General features: G+C 47.6%; 1 protein-coding gene across 4 annotated transcripts in view; it reads right to left on the minus strand.

Moving 5' to 3' along the window:
• The window catches only part of ARHGAP17 (Rho GTPase activating protein 17), a 79035-nt gene that overhangs the window by 7656 nt on the left and 44535 nt on the right, over positions 1 to 26844 (minus strand). For 3 of the 4 annotated variants that reach the window (XM_083373122.1, XM_083373121.1, XM_083373123.1), the window contains exons 4-17: positions 26371 to 26447; positions 24142 to 24253; positions 23912 to 23988; positions 22793 to 22904; positions 18727 to 18795; positions 18506 to 18587; positions 15392 to 15519; positions 13615 to 13726; positions 11510 to 11591; positions 10895 to 10975; positions 9965 to 10078; positions 8164 to 8255; positions 3545 to 3698; positions 448 to 690 (exon numbers count right to left, since the gene is read on the minus strand). In XM_083373122.1, the coding sequence (XP_083229248.1) occupies positions 448 to 690; positions 3545 to 3698; positions 8164 to 8255; positions 9965 to 10078; positions 10895 to 10975; positions 11510 to 11591; positions 13615 to 13726; positions 15392 to 15519; positions 18506 to 18587; positions 18727 to 18795; positions 22793 to 22904; positions 23912 to 23988; positions 24142 to 24253; positions 26371 to 26447 (1535 nt within the window). The remainder of the gene's footprint in view (positions 1 to 447; positions 691 to 3544; positions 3699 to 8163; positions 8256 to 9964; positions 10079 to 10894; positions 10976 to 11509; positions 11592 to 13614; positions 13727 to 15391; positions 15520 to 18505; positions 18588 to 18726; positions 18796 to 22792; positions 22905 to 23911; positions 23989 to 24141; positions 24254 to 26370; positions 26448 to 26844) is intronic. The other variant, XM_083373124.1, reaches the window with a different exon arrangement.

Raw genomic sequence — 26844 nt, forward strand, 5'->3', positions numbered from 1 at the left:
GAAGGAACATGCACCACATCCCCGCCTTCCTCATGGAAGGAAAAGCTGAAGCACAATAACACTGTGGCACACTGACCGGGGTGGGTGGGGGTGGGGGTGGGACATAGCCTACGAAGACGAGACAAACAGGTTCTGGCCAGCGGGTTAGAAGAACAAGCTACCATCTCTCCAAGACGGGCGGGCGGGAGAATCCCGGCTCTGCCTTGCAGCTCTGCGTTCTCCCTGACTGGGGCGGGCTCTGGCATGACCTCTGGAGGGAAGCAGGAGGGAGACTTGGCCTGCTTTAATGCAGGATGACCACCACTCTCCTGCTTCCTTGTGGCAACAAAGCAGGCTAGCTTTGCAAAGCACCCCGCTTTCGCTTTGGGGATCGACAGCCAGGCACTTCGCTCCCGTGACAAGTAGGAGCGCCTCATTTCAAAGGCCGCTCTGAGCCTCCCCTCTTACCTGCTGTCCTCCGTGCCTTGGCCGTGAGAATGCTCTGATGAGCCAGGCAGGCAGGCAGAGGAAACACCCGCCAGGCCGGGATCAGCCCCAGGGCCCTGTGGGTGCTGCTCCACCGTGGCCAGGGCCAGCGGGCCAGCCTCCGTGGGCGGAAGCGGTGGCTGGAAAGCTGGGGCTGTGTGCTTTCTATTCACAGTGCCAACTCTCCGGGGATTTGCCTGGAAGTCCATAACCTTGACACCAAAGCTACAGAGGAGAGAGAGAGTAAACACTCCATGCAGACGGGCTACACACAAACACAAGAGTAAGTAGAACTACTTGGGGAGACGGAAGGCGAGTTCCTGCTGCTGGCCATGCAAATAAGCAACAAGGAACACACAAACTCTGCCAGCCAGAGTTTGAAAAGTGCAATGCACTTTGGCTCAGCCAGGAAGAGTGCGACAGGCATCGAGGACCAGCAAGATTGATTATTCAACATCCATTTCGTTTTGTGTGCCTGAGAGACACAGAGAGAGTGAGAGTGATGCAGAGACACAATATATCCATACTGGACCATTCTATTTTTGGGCAGACCAGTATGAGCCCACTTTATCCCTCCTTAAGCAGCCCCAGGAATTCTGCAGTGGTTTGAAGATTTCCCTTCCCCGGAAATCTTGGAGACTTCATTGGCTGCCAGGCAGCTCCATCCGCAGGGCCTTTTTGGTATCATCCCCCCGTGGACCAAATGCCTGGGACACTCCAACTGAGAACATTCCTGGTTAAGTCACAGACATGCATCGGTACCTCTTTAAATATGAATGGACGGGCTGTGTGTATTCAGTGGCGGCCACAGCAATAACAATGGCAGCCACAACAACAGCAGAGACACGAAAGCCGCCCAAAGCCACGCATTTAATAAATAAATAATCAATCCAGCCATCAGCACCCAGAAGTCGGGCTTCTTGTCCTCAGTCACAGGGGAGGCACAAACTGCAACCTCAGACTTTGGTGCCCTGTAGAATTTGTTTCCCAGGTTTACAGGCAGCAAAATGATTTAAAACAGGTCAAGATAAACAAACCAGCATTATTAATTTTTTTTAAATTTAGATGTTTGAATTTGTAAAAGTCCAGAATACACACAACCCCATTTAATGTGCAGAAACAAAAACATGAAAACTAAGATACTGATGAATCCAATGTAGAGCATGTAGAACAAATGTCTGTCTGGCTCAGGGGCCTCAAACTCAGATTGTCACTGAAGTCTTTGCATACTTGATTTTCTAAAAACTCTTTCACGAAGAAAGAGGGTCACATATGCCAGAAAACACACACACACACACACACACACACACACACACACACACACACAAATACACAAAACATCCTACAGCCATTTCACTGCATTTCATTTTGGCTAACTGGCTGGCTGACAGCTGTGGGGCTCTGCAGTGGCTGCTGTGGTTGCTACTGAAGGTGGGGCTCACGTGTGCAGTGGTGGGTTTGTGCATGGAGCGTGGCCGGGAGGCAGTGGAAAAGGGGCCACTGAAATCCCAGGCAGCCTTTCCAAAGAGCTGCCATAGCTCACTTCCCTGCTCTGGGCACCTCCCAGAGAGAGCTTGCCTGCCGTGTTCTGGGGCACCTCCTTCCACTCTGCACGCCTGTGCAGGCAGCGGCAGAGGCAGGGCCTGGGTGCAGGATGGGAGCGCGGGAGAGCCTTCCTTCTCAGCCCAGAGCCAGCGGGCTCAGTGTCTGCGATGAAGGTGGCCAGGGCCATCTCTGCCGGCCGGCAGACTCAGCCTTGCCTCTAAGTCAGTGTTTCTCAACCTCGGCAACTTTAGGATGCCTGGACTTCAACCGGTTGTGGCCCCTCGGCTGGGAGTTTGAGATCCCTGGTCTGGCTGCTAGTAAGGCAAGAAAAAGCCAAGTAGCTCACACTGGAAGTCAGGATACAACAGAGTTCAAGGAAGCCCAAGGCACACAGAGAAAGAACATGTGCTAAGCACTCTTCAAACTAAAGTCACAGCAAATTTCCAGTCTGAAATTTGGTGTTCCAAAGACACGATAGAATTTCAGGGAAGGCGACTGGCATAACAAATGAGCGTTGGATTGTCATGGATTATAAAAAGGGGCTGCAGGAGATCAGGAGCCTGTAATGGTTTATCTTGAGGGCTGCCAGTCTTCCTCGGTCCAGACTGGCAGGGACACCTTCTTGTGGGCCCTACGCGGATCCCAAGGGGAGTCTGTTCCTGTTGCTTCCACAGCACCAGATCTCCCTAGGGCTTCTATCATGCATGGAACACGGTGAGTAGGAAAGAACAGCACGTACATTACCTCTGGATCTTCCTTAGGCTGCAGTAAGGAGGGGAAAGGCACCACTCAGGGCTGGCTGGCCATGGCTCCAGGCATGCCCAGCTCCTTTTTGACAGAGGCTTCCAGAAAGCCTGTCAACATACGCAATGCCCACCTGCAGAATACCTTAAAGAGGCCCATCAGATGCCTTTGGTGGATCACTTAAGCAGCTGGCCATCAGATGCCTTTGGACCTGACACCCTGAGCAGTCCTGTGGGTACTTTGCTACTCAAGTGGATACATTTGTGCCTTCCAGGCTTGGTGATTGAAAGGAACTCCATCAATAGCTTTTAATATTCTAAACCAGAGGTCTCCAACCTTGACAATTTTAAGGCTTGTGGACTTCAACTCCCAGAATTCAAGGTTACCAAGGTTGGACACTCCTGCTCTAAACCTTTTTGGACGGAGTCTCTCTGATTGGCTGCTAATATACAGCATGAAGGTAATCAACGTAACTTAGAAACGAGTGCTAACTTCTGCCAAAATTCAAACATCACTCACTATGCAACATTTTGGAGGGTGGGGGGACGACTGAAAGAACCAATAGGACTCTTGCATAATAACAATCTGATCTGTTTTCCTTCATTGGACAAAGAAATCTTTGATTTCTTATGTGCCCAGAAAGGGACTGTTGGTTGTGAAGATCAAATTCACGTTTATGACCTCTGGAAGAACTTCGAACCTTTAACTTAAGTTAAAGAGCCACAAATGGTGTTGAATAAACTGCTAAGCCAACCGCAGGATGGAGGAAGGGAAGAAACGGTCACTTTACCTTTCCTTTCTCAGCAGCTCCCCTTCCATCACAGCCATGCTGACCGGCCTCTTCCGCTCCAGGGTCCCGGAATCGTAGTCGCCCCCTGCAGGAAGGTGGTTGGAGTACACAGCCGGCTGCCCCACAAACGCTCCAGAGACATTGAAATCCAGCTCTGCGAATTCAGGAATACAAGTGTCTCTGAGTGGTTCGGAGGAACACAGCCTTCAGGCCAAGAACTTAATTTCAGAGGACAAAAATACCTTATTAAGGTAAATTCACTTCTATTTCCCTTTTCAGATTAATACGATCAGACAAAGCAGTACAACACAAAGGAATACAGCATCATGCACAGTCCTGGAGTTGCTAGTGTTGCACACACAACAATGCGCACGCTGCATTGGTTACAGGTTTGCTTCTGGATCCAGTTCAAGATGTTAGCTGTTACCTTAAAGCCCTGCACGGCATGGGTCCAGGCAGGTATCTAAGGAGCCGTCTTTCCCCAATGGGACAAGCCTGCCCCACTCGCATCACCAGAAGAAACCTACAGATCCCATCTGCTAAGGAATTCCAGCAGTAGGTTCAAGGAGAAGAGCCCTTTCCGCTGTGCCCCATCCCTGTGGAACACTCTACCACTAGAGGTGAGAACTGCCCCCCCTCCCTTTTGGCCTTCTGGAAGGAATCAAAACTTATTCTGGTTGGCCTGGGGCCTCGAGTGGGGTGCTCACAGCTGGAGGTGGCCAACAGAGTAAGAAGATCTTGTCCTGCCTGTCTCTTAGTTCTGGTTTCCATTTAGACTTAAAATCTTAATCTGTGTAGTTTTAATGTTTTAATAATTTTTCTTCTTGTTTAAAACCTTGTAAGTCACTCAGTCACTTACAGCCCTGGTGACGCAGTGGCTGGAATGCAGTACTGCAGGCTGACTCTGCTCGCAGCCTGGAGTTCGATCCTGACCGGCTCTAGTTGACTCAGTTTTCTATCGTTCTGAGGTCAGTAAAATGAGGACCCAGATTGTTGGGGACAAGATGCTGATGCTGTGAATTGCTCAGAGAGTGCTGTAAAGTGCTAAGGGGTGGTATATAAATCTAAGTGCTATTGCTGTATAGTGGAGATGGGTGGCATAAAAAAATAAACAAATACAATTTGCAAGTTAAAAAATTAGACTGGCACCCAAAACTTGTAATAAAAGCTGTAAGTTCAATGTTTCAGTGGAATTAATGTCTCCAGAGAATTAGCTGATAACTGAATGCAGATATTAAGATGTTTCCAACCTCACCTGATTCAGAAATTACATTTTTACAATTGGCTTTGCTGCTCAAAAGTTCTGGAAAATGATTCGCAGCAGAATGAAGCAAATCTTAAAAGGTGAGTAGGTGATCCTTTCAACTGCAGTATTTTTACTAACTCTATATTCCCATAAAATAGCCCGGATTAGCTTTGCACATACTAACTGCTGTGAGGCACTTAATGCCTTTTATTACAAAGGATGTTTGTCCCGCCTAAGAACAGCTCACCGAATTTCAGGAATACAGTTCAACATCTAGAAGAAGTTTGTGATTTTAAAAGTAAATCTGACATAGAATTTGATTCAAATTGCAAACCATTTTGTAATTTGTTGCATGTGGTTTTTGATACATTTTTGGTTTTCCTCTAAGTAAAGTAAGTTTTTAAATATTTCTAAATAAAATACTCTCAGCAGTGTGGGCAGAATTCATTGTAATTTACAATTTCATTTTGTGATCGATATTATGCTCATTATGGTTCCTGATAGTTATATTCTCTTAACAGTTTAATAATATTTTTTAGATTTTTTTTACAATATAATATATTCTATTGGACTTCCGCTGGCGGCGCGGCGCCGAAGACAGCCTCCCCTGGCTGCCCGCGGCTCAGCTGTTTGTTTTTTCGCCCGAAACAGCGTCGATCAGCTGTTCGGGCGAAATTGAAGCCCCCTCCTCGGGAGAAGAGGAGGGGGTGAGGCCCCAGGTAGGGGTAGAGTTCTCCGAGGCCGCCTGAGCTTTGAGCTTGGGCGGCTGAAGGATCGAACTCCCCCGAAGCCTGGGTTGCTCCCAGCTGGCCGTCGTCTCTGCTCCGAACTTCCTGGAGCAGAGCCAGGCGTCTGCGAACCATCCCTGCCTGAAGAAAGGACTATGATTTAAAGGAGCAGGCAGAGCGGTACAAGAGGAAAAGGTGAAGAGATGAAGAGGATTATTTTATTTTACTCTCAAGCTTGATGGACTATGCTTAAAACTTAAAGTGAAAGTGCGTCACAATTGTAAGTAAAAGATGGCGGCTAAACCTCCCCCTAGAACTTTTCGGAGTGCTGGAAATTCTCCGGTGCAACAACAATCATTACTGCAGGCGTTGCATTCTCCTGATGTATTGACATCGAAGGATCTTGAAAAACATACCCAGTTAATTTTGGAGTCAATGGGTGTTAAATTTGCACAGATGGAGGAGAAATTGGAGAAATTGGAGCAGAGAATGGAAGAAAGGATGGAGCAGAAACTTAGAGAGATGAAGGTAGACATTTTGTCCTCAGTGCATAAAGTAGCTAAATGTGTGGAGGTGCTGGATGATCAAGTGGAAGACTTGACTCAAAAGAATGCTATATTAGAAGCAAAAGTATTGGAAATTGAAGATTTAAAAGACAAAATGGATAGCGAACAGAGTTTGGCTCAATTTTACCAGATGCAGTTTGCTGTTAGAATTAGAGGCCTAAAAGAGAATATTAAGGAAGATTTAAAGCAGCTGGTTTCTGAGGCTTTTGAGGGGGTATTGAACCATCCAGCATCTGAAATAAAACAAGGCATGGACAAAGTGTTTCGTGTGAATTCCTGGATTGCTAAGCAGAGAAAGTTGCCTAGAGATGTGGTGGTTTATTTTGTAAAAAGGGAAATTAGAGATGAAGTTATACAAGCTGCCTATGATACTAAAGTTGTGATTGCTGGTCAAGAAGTTTTGGTTCTAAAAGAAATTCCTCCAAAGATTTTAAAGAGAAGGAAGGACTTTATATTTCTTGTGCAAGAGCTCAAGCAAAGAGATATAAGGTTCAGATGGGAGATCCCAGCTGGGTTGAGCTTCATGTATGATGGCAAAAGGTACTGTTTGGGTACTGTGAAGCAAGCGCATGATTTTTACAACAATGTTTTAAAAGCAACCCCATCAACACTTCTGGAAGCTGCAGAGGGATCTGGAGAAGGAGAACATCAAGAGGATGAAGATGGACAGATAGACGAGAAGGGTACAGGAGGAGATCAAGCTGCAACTCTTTTGGATGATCCTAGAGAACAGAGGGTGACGCGTGCTGCCTTAAAACGCTCAAAAAAGATTAAAAAATAAGACCAGTAGAAATCTATGGAACTTCCACAATATACTTATAGTCAAGTGGTAGTTGTGTTTTTAAGAGTTTTGGGATGATATGTATGGTAACAGAATGTTCAATTTGGAATTAATGGACAATTTACTACAGAGGAAGAGGAAGAAAGTTTTGTGGGTTAATGCGGGTTAATTTGTGTAAGAACTATCTATTATAGCCTATTTTGGCTAGAGAGTTTAATAGGGATAGGTGCTTGTGATGTGTAAGTGAGAATATGTCTAGGTAATAGTGAATTGTGGAAGAACATAGATGGGAATGATGCTAGTTTTCTTTTATTTTAGTTCTTTATACATATTTAGTATTGTTAAGGATTGGTTTACTCTATATAAGCTAGAGAGTGATGGATTTTAGAGTTTATAATTGTTAGTATATGATTGTTTATGATTGCTTTTTAGATATATACCTTGTATTTTGCTCTGGGAAGTCGGGGGGGGGGGAGGGGGGGAGGAGGGGAAGTAGAGGGGTGGGAGGCAGGGGAGGGAGGAGGGAGAGGGGGAGGGGGGGAGATAGGGGGGAGGTAGGGAGGGGAGGAGGGAGGGGGAAGGGGGGTTTTTCAAAGGAAAATTGTATTTTAAAACTTTTCAATAAAAAAAAAATATATTCTATTACTTAAAATTAATTGATGATATATTGAAAAATTGTAAAGGTAAAGGTAAAGGTTCCCCCGCACATGCGTGCTAGGCGTTTCCGACTCTAGGGGCCGGTGCTCATCTCCGTTTCAAAGCCGAAGAGCCAGCGCATGTCCAAGGACGTCTCCGTGGTCATGTGGCCAGCATGACTAGACGCCAAAGGCGCATGGAACGCTGTTACCTTCCCACCGGAGTGGTCCCTATTTTTCTACTTGCATTTTTACGTGCTTTTGAACTGCTAGGTTGGCAGAAGCTGGGACGAGTAACAGGCGCTCACTCTGCTACGCGGCACTTGGGATTCGACCCGCCAAACTGCCGACCATCTGATCGACAAGCTCAGCGTCCTAACCCACTGAGCCACCGCGTCCCTTGAAAAATTGTAATTTCTATTAATTATAAATGCCTGGCTTTTTTCACAAGATTTTCCTCCCCATTTCTCTTTCTTCCAACTTTATGTATTTGAAAACAAAAGATGTTTCCAAGCTCTTTCTTTTCAATACTTTACATGGGCTTTTAGAAGGATGCAAAAATATCAAAAGCAAAGAGCAGAGCAGTCCCAATATTAGCCTGCCGATTCTCCTAGGAAGGAACAATTGGGATTGCATGCAAAGAAGAAATAGCATTTTCTTTACCTTCAGGAAAGAACCAGGCAGCGTGCTGGATGATGGGTTCAACGACGGCAACCACGTGCACTGAAGTTGCTGCTGCCATTTCTGCAAGGGAGCTGGGGAGAGAAGACCACTGGCTTTAAAGATGTTCTCAGCAATCAAGGAAGCTAATGAATTCTGCTCACTGGGCTCAGAAACAGGAGTCAAGGGCTGTCCGGCAGAACGTCCACGGGCTGCCAACTATTTACTGGGCACAACTGAAGGGTTTAAAGTCCACTCCCTCTAAGGCACGGGTGTCAAACTCGCCGTGTCACGTGACGTGTCACGACGTATCGCCACTCTGTTTGCATGGCCGGCAATGGGGTGGGCACGGCTTCGGTATGATGAAACCGGCCCACGGGCCGGCAGTTTGACACCCCTGCTCTAAGGGCCTCTCCTCTTGTAAAACTTTCGGGAGAGCCTTCCCCTGTGTTGCTCTTAGGCGACAAAGTGCATTCCCTCAAGTCTTACATCTTGTCTCTGAAAATCTGCCAAGATGGATTGCCCTGGCAGGCTCCAGTTTTTAACCGATCTTAGGACTTGCAGAATTGAGTAATAAAACTTTTAAGTGATGCTATTAATCTTTCGTGCACAAAACAAATAAATGGCACAGAAATACTTGGTAGTGACTTCTTATGCAGTGATTTAGACTGTGCTGGACCTTTTCTGTTAAAGAACTGGGCAAAAATCTAACCCTAAAAATATTCAAGATTCACTCCCTAACCAAAGACCCCCTGGCTTAGGGCTTTTCAACCAGTGGTACAGGTACCACTTGTGGTACATTGGCACCTAGCAGGTGGTACGCGACCATCTTAGAAAAGTGGTAGTGGGGGAGGGGAATGAGCTGAATCGGTGGCAGCACCGCACAAGCCTCAGCGAGAGATGGCTGGAGCTCCAGGGCTGTCAGGGCTCAGCGGAAGCACCAGGATCAGCCGCTTCTTTGGGGCTGTCAGGGCTTAGCGGAAGCTCCAGGATTAGCGCCAGGCTCCAGCTGGAGCTCGGCACTGATCCCAGTGCTTCTGCTGAGCCCAGAAGAAGCACCGATCAGCTGGAATGTTGCAGCATCTCCGGGGTCTTGTGATGTACATTCAGATACTTGGCAACTGATTCCTATTTATGACGGTCACAGTGTCCCAGGGTCATGTGAAGTGACCAAAACCTGCTGCAACCACCCAGCAGACAGGGGGAATAAAAACCAACCCCCCCCACCCCACCCTCACTGCCAATCCTCAACAGAAATGCTCACAACACTGAAAACCTCGGACAGGAGGAAGAGCGCCACCAGGTGGGCAGGCAGGGGTCTTGTTCGGCTGTGGCTTGGGGGGCACTTTTTTCAGTGCCATTGTAACTTCAAACAGTCACTAAGCAAACTGTTGTAAGTCGAGGACTACCAGTACTTTATCACTTTTTTCCTTTTTTTTGGTCATCTATTTTTTGACATCTTGCTAGGCGACTGGTGGTACTCAGATGTTGCCCTATCCTAAAAGTGGTACAGTGGGTGAAAAGGTTGGAAAGCCCTGCCCCAGCTGCAGTTCAAAGAAGAGCTGCTAAAGGCATCAGGACCCAGATTGTTGGGGGCAATTAAGCTGACTTTGTAATAATGCCGCTTGGGGTGTGTGTGTGAAAGCCCTAATAAGCAGGCATATACGTAGAATGAAGGCTACTGCTAAGCTTGTAAGCCGCCCTGAGTCTTCGGAGAAGGGCGGGATATAAATGGAATTAAAATAAATAAATAAATAAATCAGAAATAGGGCCACCAATTCAAGTATTAGAACTCAATACTTACCCTTCATTCTTGGCCCACAACAAATTTGGGCCCAGCACAATGGCAATGTTGCTAGGAGTCATCTTGTTAACATCACTATACTGTGCGAGCTTTGCAAGGAATTTGATTAAATACCTGCAAGGAATAATCAGCGTTAGGCTCTAAGGAGAACCAAAGGCATCGCTGGAAAACTGAAGTCCAAGATACTCAGCTCACACTCTCTCTCCTAGACGGTGCAAAAATTCCACAAAAGTATTGTGAATTTCAATTCTTGCCTGGGCAGGAGCACACAAATCAAGAGTGGGAAACTCTTTGGAGGGATTACTCATGGGGCTTCAGAGCGCCACGGACAACAGCATCCACTGGAATTCTTGGGGCAGTTTTCCACGTGACAGGTCCATAGGTGGAAGTTTTGAGTCCACCCTTTCTGGAGGTGTTTATGAAGAAGCTGGGCAGCTTCTTCCCATGAATGGATGAAATGGCTTTCCTTCATGGTAGGACTATCTTTTCATTTGTACGATTCCTATACATTCCAGTGGGGACTGGGCCAAAGAGGGACTGAGCCCCTGCTCTGCCTCTAGAAGACAGGGGTCAAACCTTGGCATCTTTAAGACCTGGCTGGCTGGGGAATGCTGGGAGTTGAAGTCCACAGGACTTAAAAGTTGACTCCCCTCTTCTTGAACATTCTAAATACAGCGTCAGGCCCCTCCAGGTCAAACCCTTGCCTCAGGTCTCAGAGCATAACTGCCAACTGGTACACCCTGGCTTCTATGATTTGCATTCTCTAGACGAGAGTTTGTACTGCAAAGTGCAACGTGGCAAACAATGCAAAGTGCTCCCATTCCAGGGGAGGACCTAACACCAGAATGAACGTATTCTTTGAGCTTCTGCACCCCGGCATTCTCCCTTTTAAAACCAAGGAGTAAGGAAAGCCTCTGAGCCCCTACTTACCTGAAGTTGGCCAGGTGAGGCTTTGGCAATTTTTGGCAAATCCTCCACAGGTCTTGCAGTTTCTTATCCTGGTCCTGGATGCTAGGGGAAAACAAAATGTTCTCTTGAGATTGGCCTAAAAGGGATGGACTTGAACTTTTATTCCCATGTGCAACAGAGCTTTACTTGCAATGCTGCTATCAGGGGTTGCTGAAGAAAAATCTAAAACTGTAAGGTCCTACATGAACTACTTAGAAACACTAACCAGTTTGGAGGAAAATAATGCAACAGTAATCTCTGTTTTCATTATTACTATCAAATTTATTCATCTTACCTTGAATGCGTAAGGTAAGTATGTGAAAAACAAAATACCAATTGGTCAATGTAGGCTTAAGACAGAAGTCTTATCATTATTTATTATTTTTAAATTTGTCACCCTTGTCATCGTGGGGTTACTCTGAGCAGCTTACAACAGTAACCCCCTCCAAAATGAAAGCACAACATCGTTGCTTTAAAAAGAACAGTGAAAGAAATGCAAGGAGAAAATCAAGAAAGTGATTTTCAAGCACAGCTTTCCAAAGCTTTTTCGAGCGTCGACAAGGCCAAAGCAGAGATCCCAGGAAAAATCCGCCTTACTTTGCAACCTGGGTCCACTCTTCATACAGGGCGTAGGTCATCAGTGGTTCTGGCAGCTCCCTCAGGTAGGACTTCAGGGCCCCTGGAGCAACAATAAGGAGGGAGAGTCAAAGCAAACCAGGCTGGGTGCTGCAACTGGACACGCCTTAGCTAGGCTGCAAGGGAATCCAAACAGCTGCTGCATCCACTTTTGGTCACCAGATTGAAAAACAAGAAGTTGAGACTTTAGAAAAGTGCAAAGAACAACTAAGATGATTAAAGGCCTGCAGACTGAAACATATAAAGAATGGTTGCAGGAACTGGGTATGGCTAGTCTAGAGAAAAGAGGGACTAGGGGAGACAGATAGCAGCCTTCCGGTATTTGAGAGGCTACCATAAAAGAGGGGTCAACTTATTTTCCAAAGCACCAGAAGGCAAGACAAGAAACAATGGTTGGAAACTTAATTGAGGGGAGAAGCAACCTGGAATTAAGGAGAAATGTTAACAGTAAGGACAATTAACCACTGGAACAGCTTGCCTCCAGATGTTGTGGGTGCTTCATCACTGGATGTTTTTAAGAAGAGATTTGACAGCCATTTGTCCAAAATGCTATGGGATCTCCTGCTTGAGCAGGGGGCTTGACTAGAAGACCTCCAAGGTCCCTTCCAATTCGGTTATTATGTAATTGTTTTGTAAATGCCCCTTTTTTGTTAGCTGCCTTTCCACTGGGCAGTTGAAGTAAATATACTGCTCAAAAAAATAAAGGGAACACTTAAACAACGCAATGTACTGTATTTAATAGTAGGATGTCTTATCTTGTGTTCCCTTTATTTTTTTGAGCAGTATATTTATAAGGCTAAGAGGGATAAAATATGTCTACAGTGTATGTTTATATTTAAATATTTGCCTGGCAAAGTTACCTGTGGCCAATGCTGTTTTGGGCTATTTTGAAAAAAAACATAATCAGATAATATAAGCTTTGGACTCCTCTTAAACTGTAATGTGGAGGAAAACTGTCAGGGTGTTGACAAAATGGTGGCATTGATTGCACCACTTCCCTTTTTCAACCCCCCCCCCCCGAAATTGAAATTGGAACTGACTATTTCAACCCATCTCCAAGTACTGATTTGTACCATAGTTAAGTCCTGCCACATAAAAACAACCTGCCTATGGCAGAACCTGCACAAGGGATGAGCAGAGAACAACTGCATAAGACGATTCTTCAGGCTTGGGGACCAAAGTCAACATGGCTTTGAAGATTTTGAACTCGGAGCGCAGCTGACCACTAGAAGCTGACCACCGCCTGGCAGAGCCGGGGCAGGTAGAAGGGAAACCATTCGTCGTTCTGCTGCCAATTGTGAGCCAGATATATTTCAGAGACTTTGCTAGAGCTGCCTGTGATCAGGGCCCCCCACCCAGAGTCAGGCTTCAGGCCACACCTTTAATAGTATGGGAGACCCTGGGAGACCTCCTAGGACAGGAGTCCCCAACCTTTCCAGGTTGGCAGCCCGGAGGGAAAGGGAGGAGCAGGCAAATTTACGCTTGTGCTTGCGTGCATAGATTTGCAAACGGAGCCACACGCGCCCGTGCGATGCTCGCAGCAGTGCTAGCACCCACACGCATGAGGAAATGGGGCTGCTAGTCCCCGTGCGACGCTCTTGGTGGTGCTAGCACCTGCACACGTGTGCAAACTGGGCTACTAGTGCCCACGTGATGCTTGCGACAGCACTAGTGCCCGCACGCATGCACAAACGGCACCACTAGTGCCTGTAAATGGGGGGAGTACGCACAATGGCTAGCCATTCCTGTGGCCCGGTGGCCAACAGGCCACGGACTGGTAGTGGGCCACGGCCCACAAGTTGGGGATCCTTGCCCTAGAATGCTGATCTGATTTTTTGGGGAAGGAGCAAAAATATCCTGGAGCAAACTCAGCAAGTGGGGCAGAAACTAACAGAGAAAAGCAACCCACAGGGCGAACCTCAGTTGTGGCCAATTTTGAAACCAGCAAAGAAGTATGGGCTCCAGTGGTGTCTCTCCTCAGCTCTCCCCAGTCGATGCTGAGCCCCTCCAAGCCTGGAGCAGAGCCACGAAGCAGAGGCGTGTCTCCTCTTCTGGGAGCCACTTACCAGCCACGGCATGAGGATCTGAGTAAAACTCATCCAGGTGCGAGGAGGAGCAATCCAGCGCTGCCTTCAGCTTCTTTAGCTTGGAGGCTCCAGCAGCAATGCGGAATAAGCCCTGGGGAGGACAGGAAACACACCCTTCCCTCAGCCAGGGTCCCGCTGCCCTGGGATCTACGCCGCTTAACTCCCCATTTCATGGAAAAGACCTCCCTTCCAAGATGGTGACCTTGCAAGGCATCAGGGAAAGAAACCAGTGGCAGTTCGGCTGACCTCGTACACCCCTTGGGGACACGCTGAGCTGGGGCCGCCGAGGTCCTGAGGGAATGTGATACCATTTCTCCGAGCAATCAGATACAGGAGGATCAGCTGGGAGAGAGTTCTGTCTTTCTTAGGCCACCATGGCACAAGATGGCTTGAAAACTCATCTCAGCTAAGTGACTCTTCCCTAGTTCTTCTGGGAATATTTTGTGAACAGAAGTCAGCTTGTGCTTCAAAACAGAAGCATGTTTCCCCCCAGAAATAATGGACAAATGGATGCTACAATTATGGCCACAAAGCTGACAGCTTTTCACAAGTGAACTCTGACTCAACTCTGACGTCCTACATGTCCCTTCTTGTCGCGGTTTAAGTCTGTTCCCCCTAAAATCCTGATTGGCCAGCAGTTCCCAAACTTTCTAAAATCTGAGACGGAACGTGGGCTCCTTCTCACACCACTGCTGCGAGAAGGCGGCCTTTGTGCTGTGGCTCTAGGGGTGCATTTATTCTTGCATCTCCTGGGGACAAGGCTGAAAGACCCGTAACGCAGACAAGAGGTAGGGACCAAGTTCCTAAATACCAAACCACGATGTTGAACCTGCAGCCTTCTGCTCCAACACCCATTTTTGACAAGGCAAGTGGGGGAGCCCGAAGGGGAAACAAATAGGCCTAGATACGAAGCAGAAGACAAAAGGGAAGTCTGAAAGACACATTGCTGCTTCTACAAAATAGCAATTTTGGGATAAACGGCAGTAAACTTCACTCCTTGCTACCCTCTTGCCCATGGGCCTTGATTAGCTCCTCCAGTCCTCCAGGAGGCTCCACACCCCCTTCGGCTTCTTCTTCCTTTGCCGGGGGGGGGGGGAGGGCAGGCACCTGGCACGACCCTCCCAGTCAGGGAGCCTGGGGTACCAGAGAAGCACCTGCAGCTGCCATAAGACCAGTCTGGGCCAACAGTTTGCTACCAGAATTACAGTGAAGAAAGACAGCTAAAATGATTCATACAAGTGGGAAGATTCAGGCTGCTTCCAAATTACTTGGCCAGCACAATCAAGACAACACAGCCAAGTTAGGCTCAAGTGTCTGCAAAACCTCCATCAAACCCTCTTCAAGGGATTTCGGGAAATTTGGCAGCCAAGATGCCAAACTGGCCGTCTCAGACGAGCAGAAGGCGGCATATGGAGCCCCTTGGCCAGGGAGAAAGAGCCACTTTCGCCTAGTGGTGAAAGCACCCGGCCAAACAGAAGACCGTGAATTCAAGTCCCACCTTAGGCACGAAAGCCGGCTGGGTGATCTTAGGCTGGTCACTCTCTCTCAGCCCAACCCACCTCACAGGGTTGTTGTTGTAGGAAAAAAAGGAGGAGGAAAGTGCGTTGGATATGTTTGCCACCTTGAGTTATTTGCAAAATAATAAAGGTGGGATGAAACAAATAGGGCACTGCTGCCACCAGTCTAGTATGTGCAAGAGAAGACCCTGCCCCACACAGGAAAAGAGAAGAGTCCCCCATGTGGGCCCCTCACCCACCTCCTCCTTCATGCCTGTTTCCAAAAGCATCATCACACAGGCCTCGATGGGGACGGCGATTTCTCGGCTGCTACGCTTGAGATGCTCCTCCAGCGGAGTCCCGAAAGCTGGTTTTTCAGTCCACTTGTCTAAGAGAAGCAGAATTAAAAGTCAGCCACACAACTGGGAAACCACCATGCAGAAGAGCCGGGGGGGGGGGGGAGGGGGGGAAAGAGATCTGCAGTATGGTCATTAGGCATCATAGAAGAAGATGGCAGAGCCCTTTAAATTTTGTCCTCAGCAAGAACCAGAAACCAAGTTTGCAGCCTGGGAGAAATCAACTCAGACGGCTCCCCACGTAGGCTGAGGTGCCTGGACCGGCCAGGGCTCTCAGCTCACACGGCCACGTTCGTCAAAGAGTTGACTGCTAGGCGGGGCTGGGCTTTCCCAACAGAACTGCTTGGGTGAGTGCCAGAATGCCACCACCATGCTTAGAGAGACAGATAATCAACCCGGGGAGATTTTTGCAGTTCTTCAGAAACATCATTCACACCCACGTAACACAGTTGCGAGAAAAACATGTCACTTGGGACCAGGAACAAAAACAAGTAGTAATGTTGGCCGCAACAATGACTGAGGCATGCTGTCGATTATCAGGTAATTTCATTAAGCAGTAAGCTTAGGCTTCCCAGTTCTTGAGGTCTTTGTGGCAAGGGATGCTAAAAGCAGGCTGGGTTGCCACAGGGGTGAGAACAGGTAGCTAAGGCAGGAAGATCCACGTCTCGTTGAATTAAGTGGCCAGGGGTGAGCCGTTCTTACAAGGAAAGGTGATTTCCTGGTGATCAGTTTCCTCCCGGGAAAAGAGATGGTGACCATTCTGTCCAATCAGGAATAGCAATAGCACCTGGACTTATGTACTGCTCCACAGTGCTTTACAGCCCTCTCTGAGCACTTTACAGAGTCAGCCTGTTGCCCCCAACAATCTGGGTCCTCATTTTACCGACCTCAGAAGGATGGAAGGCTGAGTCAACCTTGAGCCGGTCAGGATCAAACTCCTGGCAGAGGGCATAGTCAGCCTGCAATGCTGCATTCTCATCACTGCGCCATCGGGGCTCCTAGAAAGCTCTTCAGCAGCCTTTTCCATTGCAATATTGTAGTCCAACTGCTGGCAATCCAGCCACCCCCGATTATGGATGACCTCAACGTTGCTCGTCTTTCCCAAGGCTCTGAAGCCTGGGTCTTTTTCTGAGGCTGTGGGTCAGGGGTGTCTCTCTCTCTCTCTCTCTCTCTCTCTCTCTCTGTGTGTGTGTGTGTGTGTGTGTGTGTGCCCATCTGGACTGTTTTTGACTGTTTGGAGATGCTGGAAGTTCCCAGGGTGCAATTTACTTTAAAAAAATGAATTGCATAGGCTACCCTGAGCTGCATGCTGATTGGGCAGGTATACACAGAGTGAGTAAATAAATAAATAAATATCTTTTCTCAATTAAACAATCTTGAGAGTGACGTGAATTTTGCCAAGTGGCCCACACAAATCATTTCACTTCTCTCCAGTCTGCTAAGTACATTTAACACCATTTCAGTTCTCTTCTATTCCAAATCAAAAGGTTAAGATAGAGGTGCCTGAGCAGACTGTTAGTTATTCAGGAAGAACTTAGAAAGGAGAAGTCTGAAAGCTTTCCCAGACACATGAGGCTTCCACAAAGCTGTGTTGTCTTCAACCCCTGCAGACAAAAATGGCGAATCCTTGATGGCCCACCCCGAATCAGAGTTGGGAGGGCCCCCAGCGGCCACCTGGCTCCGTGCAGCGCAGAATTAAGCCTCTCCAATAGGCTGCGATGGAACAGACTGGGTGACTTGAGAGAAAGTAGCCCCTGAAATTGTGCTTCCTGCAAGGCTGCGCTTACGTCACAACCTTCAGCACTGGTGCACAGCAAGGCCAAAATAACGGTGCTCTTCTAATGCTGCTGAACTACAAAGGCCAGCAGCCCCAACCGTGAGGTCAGGGGGTGGGAGTTGTTGCTTGGCAGTATCAAAGGGACCATGAGGCCCATCCCTGGAGGTCAGGATCTGCCACTGTCTAGGGTAACGTCCCTCCCTCATTACGCTGCCTCTCATAATGAATTTTTGAAACCTACGGCCTTCATCAATGCAGTGGCTTGTAAAAGACTATTTCATTCTTTAAGGTTTAGAATATTAGCAGAAAACATGTCATTTCAGGGCTCATTAGCCACAGCTATGACTAATTTACCTTGATAAACTAAATACCACTGTATATGTTTTTACTTGATTTTTAGATGATTTCATATTTTTTGCCACGATAACTGCCTTTAGTATATTTTACATGATTATAAAGTTGCTTCTCAGAGTGAGATGGGTGGCATATAAATTTAATAAACAAACCAACAAACAAATAAAGCAGATAGAAAAATTATTCAGCCTTCTTAGGACAATGTAGCTCAGCTAACCAGCTATTTACTGGGATACTTGTGGGATTCCTCCACCACTGAAAGGCCTTTTCAAGGTCAAAGAGCCCCCCCTCTTCTCCTCTGCAGGATCTGCTCAACTGTTCTGGAAGCTGGTCTTTGGGAGGACTCAACGGCGCCTCCTTCCCGGCAGCCATGTTTGAGAAGGCTATTTTGCATGCACAATATTTAAGGACGGCACCACACAAAAAGTTTTGCAAGCAGGAGGCTACGATCCGACATCTCTGGGAAGAGATGCTGATCAGAGCAGACTTCGCCAAGAACTTAATCTATTCCCCAATAAGGTGACCGAGGAAAAGCGCGAGGCAGCAGGGGAGAGACCATGGCTCCACAACTGGCCAAGGAGCAGGCTGCCGCGCCTCACCTGTCCAAGGAAAGGTGATGCTCTGGAGGAGCTTCAGACGAGTTCCTAGGGATTTGTTAGTGTTAGTGTTAGAGGGAACTGGGAGAGCTTCAGGGATGCCACTGCAAAAGGGAGAGGATAATTTTGGAAAGTGTACCATCAAGAAAACTCCCGTGTTTTCATTCAAGAAGGACAGCATGCGGAAAGGGGGCGAAGTGAACTGGAGGAGGAGGAGGAGGAAGAGGAGGAGGAGGAAGAGTGCAGAGATGGCACAGGCAAAGCAGGAGGCAGAGCATGGAGTTACTTTACCTTGATGGGCCTGGATTTCGGGGAGCACCTTTTCTAAGACTGCTAATGCTTTTCTATGGTAATCTGCTTGGGCTTCTAATAACTGAGAACAAAACCCATATTTTAAAACAAAAGTTAGCACTGAATGAACAGAACAGCACACAGACAGAAGGATTAAGCAGGTAAAATGTATGTCCAAGAACAAGATGTGCTACCTGGGGGGGGGGGGGAAACTTACTCACCGAGATAAAGTGTCTTGCATAGTCCCCTTCTTTGGAAATGAAGTTATACATATCTGCGGCAAGTTGGTCCTGGAGATTTTGGGAAGGTGTGTAGAAAAAAGAAGTTTCAAGTTAGTAACACAAGACACCGCCTCGCCCAGCAGCCCTCTGAAATAGGCCCAGCAATCTGGCAGACAGAGCTTGAACCAGCTCTCCAGGATAATTAAGTTAGGATATGAAAATGACCATATCCTCCGTAAGGTCCAGGACTCCTCACCTAAATTTCCCTTTCAGAAATTATCTCATGTGCCTATTTTAAATGAATATAATCACAGTCCATTACCTCCAATACAATACAGGAAAACTTATTCAATATTGGCTTCAAACTTTCTACCATTTTTACATGATCCAAATAATTTGTGCAAGAAGTATAAACAAAGCTATACACTATACTTTATTAAAAATCAGATAAAAGCATGCAGTGATGCTTAAATGTTGGTGAACCCCTTTTGAATTTTCAATATTTCTGCAGAAATGTAACATAAAACAGGTGGACTTCCTTGCACAGATTCTCCCACAACATTTGTATAGGATTATGGTCGAGATCTGGACTTAGCCCTTCGCAAACATTGACTTTCTTCTGTTTTAAACAATTCTTGGTCATACCAATTGCTTGTTGCATGATCCACTTTCTCTTCAGTTTCTCTTCAGGCCTTCGGAGCCCCACTGAAGCATTCTCCAGCATTCTTTCTGGGCGGCAACAGCCCGGAATAGCCCTCCGACACCTGGATCAGGCCTTCGGAGCTCCGCTGAAGTGTCCCCCGGCATCCTTTCCAGGCGGCAGCAGCCCGGAAAAGGCCTCGGTCACCCAGATCAGGCTTTTGCAGCCCCACTGAAGCATTCCCCGCCTTTTCCGAGCTGCTGCTGCCTGGAAAGGACACCGGGGTACACTTCAGCGGGGCTCTGTTTCCCCTGATGATGTGGACAGGATTATGGGGAGGCTGAGCTCCACCACCTGTTTATTGGACCCGTGCCCCTCCTGGCTGGTTTTCGCGGCCCGGGAGGAGACACGAGGCTGGTTCCAGGCAGTAATAACTGCTTCCCTGAAGGAGGGTGTCTTCCCTGCCGCCTTGAAGTAGGCGGTGGTGAGACCCCTCCTCAAGAAGCCTGCCCTGGACCCGGCTGTTTTAAACAACTATCGTCCGGTCTCCAACCTTCGCTTTCTGGCGAAGGTTGTTGAGAGTGTGGTGGCGCATCAGCTTCTCCTGTTCCTGGAGGAAACTGATTATCTGGACCCATACCAATCAGGTTTCAGGCCCGGGCACAGCACGGAGACGGCATTGGTCGCACTGATAAACGATCTCTGGAGAGCTTGGGACAGGGGTTGTTCCTCTGTCCTACTCCTATTAGACCTCTCAGCGGCTTTTGATACCATCGACCATGGTATCCTACTGCGGCATCTCAGGGGGGTGGGAGGCACTGTTTTACGGTGGTTCTCCTATCTCCTGGGCCGCTCGCAGCCGGTGTTGACGGGAGGGCAGAGATCCGCCCCGAGGCCTCTCGTTTGTGGAGTCCCTCAGGGGTCGGTTCTCTCTCCCCTCCTGTTCAACATCTATATGAAGCCGCTGGGCGAGATCATTCGTGGTTTTGGGGTGAGGTATCATCAGTACGCTGTTGATACCCAACTTTTTTTCTCCACCCCGAACCAACCCAGTGATGCCCTCACCGTGATGTCCCGTTGCCTGGAGGCGGTCCGGGTTTGGATGGGGAGAAACAGGCTTCGTCTCAATCCTGCCAAGACTCAGTGGCTGTGCATATCGGCATCTCGGGTCAACCAGACTATTCCATCTCTAACGATGGGGGGTGAGGTGTTACCCCCCATTGATAGGGCTCGCAACTTGGGTGTCCTCCTGGATTCACGGCTCAGTTTTGATGACCATATAGGAGCTTAGACTACTGCAACGCTCTCTACATGGGGCTGCCCTTGAGGACCACTCGGAGGCTTCAGCTGGTGCAAAATGCAGCTGCGCGAGTTGTGATGGGGGTTTCCCGTTACTTCCATGTAACACCTCTGCTCCGCGAGCTGCATTGGCTTCCAGTTGCCCTCCGGGTGAGATTCAAGGTGCTGGTGATGACGTATAAAGCCCTAAATGGCATGGGTCCGGGATATTTGTGGGAACACCTGCTGCCGGCATCAAGCTCCCTTCGTCCTGTGCGCTCCCACAGGGAGGGCCTTCTCAGGGTGCCACCGGTCAAAGAATGCCGGCGGATGACACCCAGGGGGAGGGCCTTCACTGTGGGGGCGCCTGCCCTTTGGAACCAGCTGCCCGTGGAGCTTAGGACTGCCCCCGACCTTTGATCATTTTGCCGAGACCTGAAGACCTGGCTCTTCGAGCTTTCTGGCCCAGGCTAAGTTTTAATTGGGGATTTTAACTGGGGTTTTATATTTTTTCAGGCACTTAGTTTAATGTTTTTAAATTGCTCTTAATTTTTGTATTGATGTTTTATATACCCTGTAAACCGCCCTGAGTCCTTCGGGAAAGGGTGGTATATACATTCAATAAAATTCAAATTCAAATTCAATTCTGAAGGCCCATTCTGGGCCTTGGAGGCCTCCTCCAGACCTCCGAGGGCCAGAATGGCCAGGGTAGGCTTTTGCGTGCCTCCATACGTCCGTTCTCTCCCAGTTTCCGTTCCATTCTCTGTTGCAGACAACAGAGGCCTAAACTACCGTGAGATCTCGCGCCACTGATCTTGCATGAACTTGCGTTACTTTAGGCCTCTATTCCCTGCGAACACACCGAAGGAAGCAGCGAAACAGCCAAGAAGTCAAAGGATATCTTGATCTTTGCAAAGTGAGTATTTACAGGCCTAGTGCCTAGGGAGACCGGGGAGGGGGAGGAGGGGGGGAGAGGGAACAGCCAGGATGAATGTTGCAGTGCCACTGTGGTTGTTTATAAGGGTGAATGACTGCAGTGATGCGGCAACATTTGTAATTTTGGGATTTTTTCATAAACACTAGGGGGTGCTTATCGTGTAACTCTGAACACTGACTAAGGGAACGCTTCTAACTTGGGGATTACCTGTATACTGCTTCACATGCTTTTCAGCCCTCCCTAAGCGGCTTACAGAGTCAGCCTGTTGCCCCCAACAATCTGGGTCATCATTTTACCCACCTCGAAAGGACGGAGGGCTGAGTCAACCTTGAGCTGGTGAGATTCGAACTGCCGAACTGCTGGCAGTCAGCAGAAGTAGCTTGCAGTACTGCATTCTAACCACTGTGCCATCACGGTTCATGGCAAGCAAAAGGGCTAATGGGATTTTTATTTATTTACATTTCATTCTTTCCTGAGCGCTATAACTCAGCTTGATTGAAAAGCTGGTTCCTATTAGTTCTAGATTTCTCACCTTTAGCAACTTTAAGATGTGTGGACTTCATTCAACTCCCAGAATTCTTTAAGTTTATTTATTCTTAGAACAAATAATTTATTAATTCTTTTAAGATCTGTGTGGACTTTTAGAAATTGAAGTCTACACATCTTGAAATTGCTGAGATTGAGGAACATCATCCCAGAGACTGCATACAGGTGACCGAGAACGGTTATCATCAATTTGAAGTACGTCTCCTAGGAAGCCAGGGCTGGTGTTAGTAAGATAAGGATCCCCTCCCTCTGACCTGAATTAAATTCACCTGTTAGACTGCTGTGAGAGGCATAAAAGATATTAATAAATAAGCTCCAGATGAAAAATTCTGTTTGCCCTGAAAACCAAGAAGAGCATGAGCTTCTCTCCTAGATGTTCTTACTAGGGATTCCCAAAGGTGCTTTTCCCAAGGGCAACTGAACTTTCTTGGGGTTTTTTTCTTTGAAAATGTTTCTCTTCTCACCCAAGAAGCTTCTTCATTTCTAACTTTCGTGTTCCTTTAAACGTTTTCAAAGGGGGAAAAAACCTCAAGAAAGTCCAGTTGCTTTTTGGAAAAAGACTGATTGAGAATCTCCATTTTGCTAGGAAGGGAAATGTAAAACCTCTCCAGTCATTCATCAATTCTCCATCAAAGACTGAAGCAAGAATTCCCAAAAGGACACACCTTGCATTGCTCTACTTTATTTCCAGCTTCATCCATCTCCTCCTTAAGGGAATCTATCTTAGATGGGAGTCCTTGGAAGTTAGTAGCTGAGGTTTTATGGGCTTGGTTCCACCTGTATAAAAGAAAGCAAACATCCAGAAAGAATTCCGGGAGACAAAACACTTATGAACGATTAACCACGGGTGCCTCAATCCTTTTTCTTCCATAATGAATCTTTGTTTTCCATGCAGAAGCATAGTTTGCAGAACAGGATCTTCAAATGAAACTACTTATGAAAAGGCAAGCAGGAAGTGAAGAAATAGAGTTTATGAGCTGAATATATCCTTGAGACAGGACTGAAGGGGAGGATGTCTGGTCTGTAACTCCAACTAAATAAACATGGCACGCCAACGGCACGCCAAACAGATATGGGACCTAGAAAGCCACACTACCCCTGGTGTACATGGGCTCCCATTCAAAGCAGGACAACGTGACTGAAAGTAGAGGATTCATTCTATTGCCCTCTGGCACAGAGAGGGTGTGGCTGATGGGTGAGGGCTTGTGGGAACTGGGGTTCATTTGGGGGCCCGCGGGTTCTTCTCCACTTGGCTACTCGAGCAGAAAGCTGTGCCAGGTTACTACCTTATGGGAGAGCTGATGCTGTCCTAGTGAACAACATTGGTTATACTTGTGTCAAATCAATCCCACTGGCATCTTTTACTCTTTGCACAAGGACGCCTACAGTACATCGCTAGCTGATAATCCCCTGGGCAGCTGAGCCGAGCGAGGGAACAAGGCAGATTCTCTCTCTCCTCCAAAGGGTGAGTGAATGGCAATGTCTGAAAGGTGGGATGTGGCCTGAAAATCAACCATGATAAAGGAGAATATTTATAGCTCAGGGCTGAAATGAGGGGTCCTTGGTGTTCTCCGAGCTTGACTGCTTTCTTGCAGATGTTTCATTACCCAAATTAGGCGCCGCGATGATGTTATCTAGTTTGGGTAATGCAACGTCTGCAGAAGAACAGCCAAGCTCAGAGAGCACCAAGGACCCCTCAGATCAACTATGGAGCAGATGTGCTTGCAAGGAAGCGGGGCTGATACTTCCTGAGCATAAAAGGGAACGGGAGAGTTGTACTTTACCGAGCTCTTGCAGAATCCCAGTCAAGGACCAGCTTAGCAAGCTGCTTCCTCTGTTTCTGAATATTGGGGATTTCCATCTGCAAGCAGACACAACAGGAAACTGACATCTGACACGAACTATACAGCCATTATACTTATCTAAACCCCACTGAACGTTGCTGCTTTTATTACTCCTCCTGGTAAGAGGTAAGCCTAGGTTGGGATGGATGGTGGCAGCTGGAGCAGCTTACCTCGGTGAGTTGATTCAGTGGGTCCAAAACATCCTTTTCAACCTGCATCTCGTGGTGAGAGAGTTCCATCGCAAGTTTATTCTCCGCTTCTCCACAAGTCTCCAGCATTTTCCTACAAGCAAAGAAAAACATCACCGGCGTCATCGGGTTTGCTCTTAACAGCCCAAAGGAGTGGAAGGAGCCATTCCCCCAGCAAAATAAAAGCACATTAGCCTGTTACAGTTCTCCATTTCTCAACAGGCTGAGGAAAGCGTGAATGGATGGGAGAGCCTTTATCCTCCCAGGTGCCTGTGGAAAAACAAGATTGTAAGAGACGGTTGAAGGGACCGTCCAGACTGTGCTAACCAAGCTGTCTCTCTCCGGCTGGAATCGTCACATGAGAACAGCTGTAGAGGCACAAAAGATTAAGCCGTTTCTGCCCCTCTTGTGTTTCAAGTGTGCAAATATGGTCTGCTACATATACAGGTAGTCCTTGACTTACAACAGTTTAGTGACTGTTCAAAGTTACGGCACTGAAAAAAGTGACCTATGACCTTTCTTTACATTTATAACCGTTGCAGTATCCCCACGGCCACACGGTCAAAATTCGGCCGTTCGGCAAACGGCTCGTATTTCTAACGACTGAGTTGTCCTAGGGCAGGGGCAGGCAACCTTGGCTCTTTTATGACTCGTGGACTCAGCCACCGGCTCTGCTGAGCTCTACTGGCTCAGGAATTCTGGGAGTTGGAAGTCCACGTCACAAAAGAGCCAAGGTTGCCTACCCCTGCCCTAGGGTCACGTGGCCCCCTTTTGTGAACTTCTGACAAGCAAACCTGGGAGCCAGATTCCCATAGCATCCGTGTTACTACCTTAACAACTGCAAAGATTCACTTTAACAACGGTGGCAAGAACTCACTGAACATCTGTCTTGCTTAGAGACAGAAATCTGGGGCTCAATTGTGGGGGTAAGTCAAGGACTGCCTACGCAGGGACAAGAGGAAACAAAGACCTCTTAGGCGTTCACGTTGTTCACGTATGACTGCTGAGCTGCCATTCTGGCTGGATTGAAGCTCCAAGACAGGAATCACAACTGAAAACCTTAAAGCAATAAATATAAAAGCAACCACCAGTAAGAGGAGGAGGAAAGCAGTGTAAATAACCAGTAAGTATAAAATCATTTCAATCTCCCCCCAAAACGTAACGTGTATAATTAACAGCGGCCCACAATCTGAGCGAATGAGCGCCGGTCCAATTTCTTGAGGAAAGCTCCACCCATAAGCCAGTCCCGGCCCCGCTTTTCATGAACAGCCTTTGCTGGAGGGGCCTCTAAAGGGCCTCAAAGGACATTTTAAAGTAAAAGGGTGATCATATGAAAGACAGCCTTGAGGCATTTCGGATACTACTTGTTTATTTAAAAGGAGAGGCACCCCGTCTTTGGGACACGCCGTGCCTTGATCCTCTAGCCCAGTGATGGCGAACCTTTTAGAGACCGAGTGCCCAAACTGCAACCCAAAACCCACTTATGTATCGTCGGGTGCCGGGTGGGTGTGGCCAATTGTGTGGGCATGGCGCATTGCGTGGGTGTGGTGGTAATGGCAGACTGGGTGGGACTAAAAAGTTCAATCAATCAATTCCAACTTTGCGAGCTCTTTTTTTTCCCCGTGAGAAGTTAAAATTTATTTATTTATTTATTTATTTATTTATTTATTTATTTATTTATTTATTTATTTATTTATTTATTTATTTATTTATTTATTTTTTAAATTTATATACCGCCCTATTCCCGTAGGACTCAGGGCAGTTTACAGGGAAAATTAAAATACATCGCATACAAAATTAAAATCAGCTAAAACTATTAATTAAATTACAGTCCCTGAAGTTAAACTAAAACCCAATTAAATTAAATTAAAATAAAACCCCTCAGTCTGATTGAACCTTTTTTTTTTTGCACATGGCGGAGGCCTAAAGCGAAAAGGTTTTATAAAACCCAGCTGAAGGCCTAGGACTGGGCCAACGGCGCACGTGCCCAGAGAGGGCTCTGCGTGCCACCTGTGGCACGCGTGCCATAGGTTCGCCACCACGGCTCTAGCCATTTTGCTAAACCCCACATGGAAACAGCTTCTTCCTCTAAGAATCCTGGACTGTAAGACGGGTTCTTCAGCAATTTGAATTTTTTAAAGAAACTGCGTTTAGTGAGGTGAGAGCTCACACGGCAGAGAGGCAGATCCAGAAAGGAGGTTCAGCTCTTACCCCAGTAGCGTTTCCTCGCTGAGCTGCTGGGCACCTTCCTGCATGTTCTGGGCAAAAGCCGTGAGGGGAAGCTTCTTCTGCAAAGGAAAAGAAAGGCAGTTCCTAGCAAGGTAATATTCCAAGCCTCCCTTTCCTTTCCTGGAGGAAACATGGCGCCTGCCAGCTCACGCGTACAACCATTCTGCCCAAGGGAAAAACCAGGGGACAGTCGCAGGAAGGAGGGAAGCAAGCTCAGGTCTGATGGCCGGACAGACTTTGAGAACTTTCCAGAAAGAGACAGTCAACGTGGGGCACGTACAGGACACACTCGGCAGACCTCTCACGGTGAAGCCTGGGCTGCCCTGCGAATGGAAGCGGGCCTGATGGGCTCTCGAAGCTGGTCTGTGAGTCTGTCTGAAACGAGGGAGCAGAACCGCTTTCTGGCGAGGAGGAAGCAGCTCTGGGGAGGAGAGGTTGTGTTGGGTCACCTCGCAC

This window comes from Vipera ursinii (genome assembly GCF_947247035.1).
Source record: "Vipera ursinii genome assembly, chromosome: 13".
Lineage (NCBI taxonomy): Eukaryota > Metazoa > Chordata > Lepidosauria > Squamata > Viperidae > Vipera > Vipera ursinii.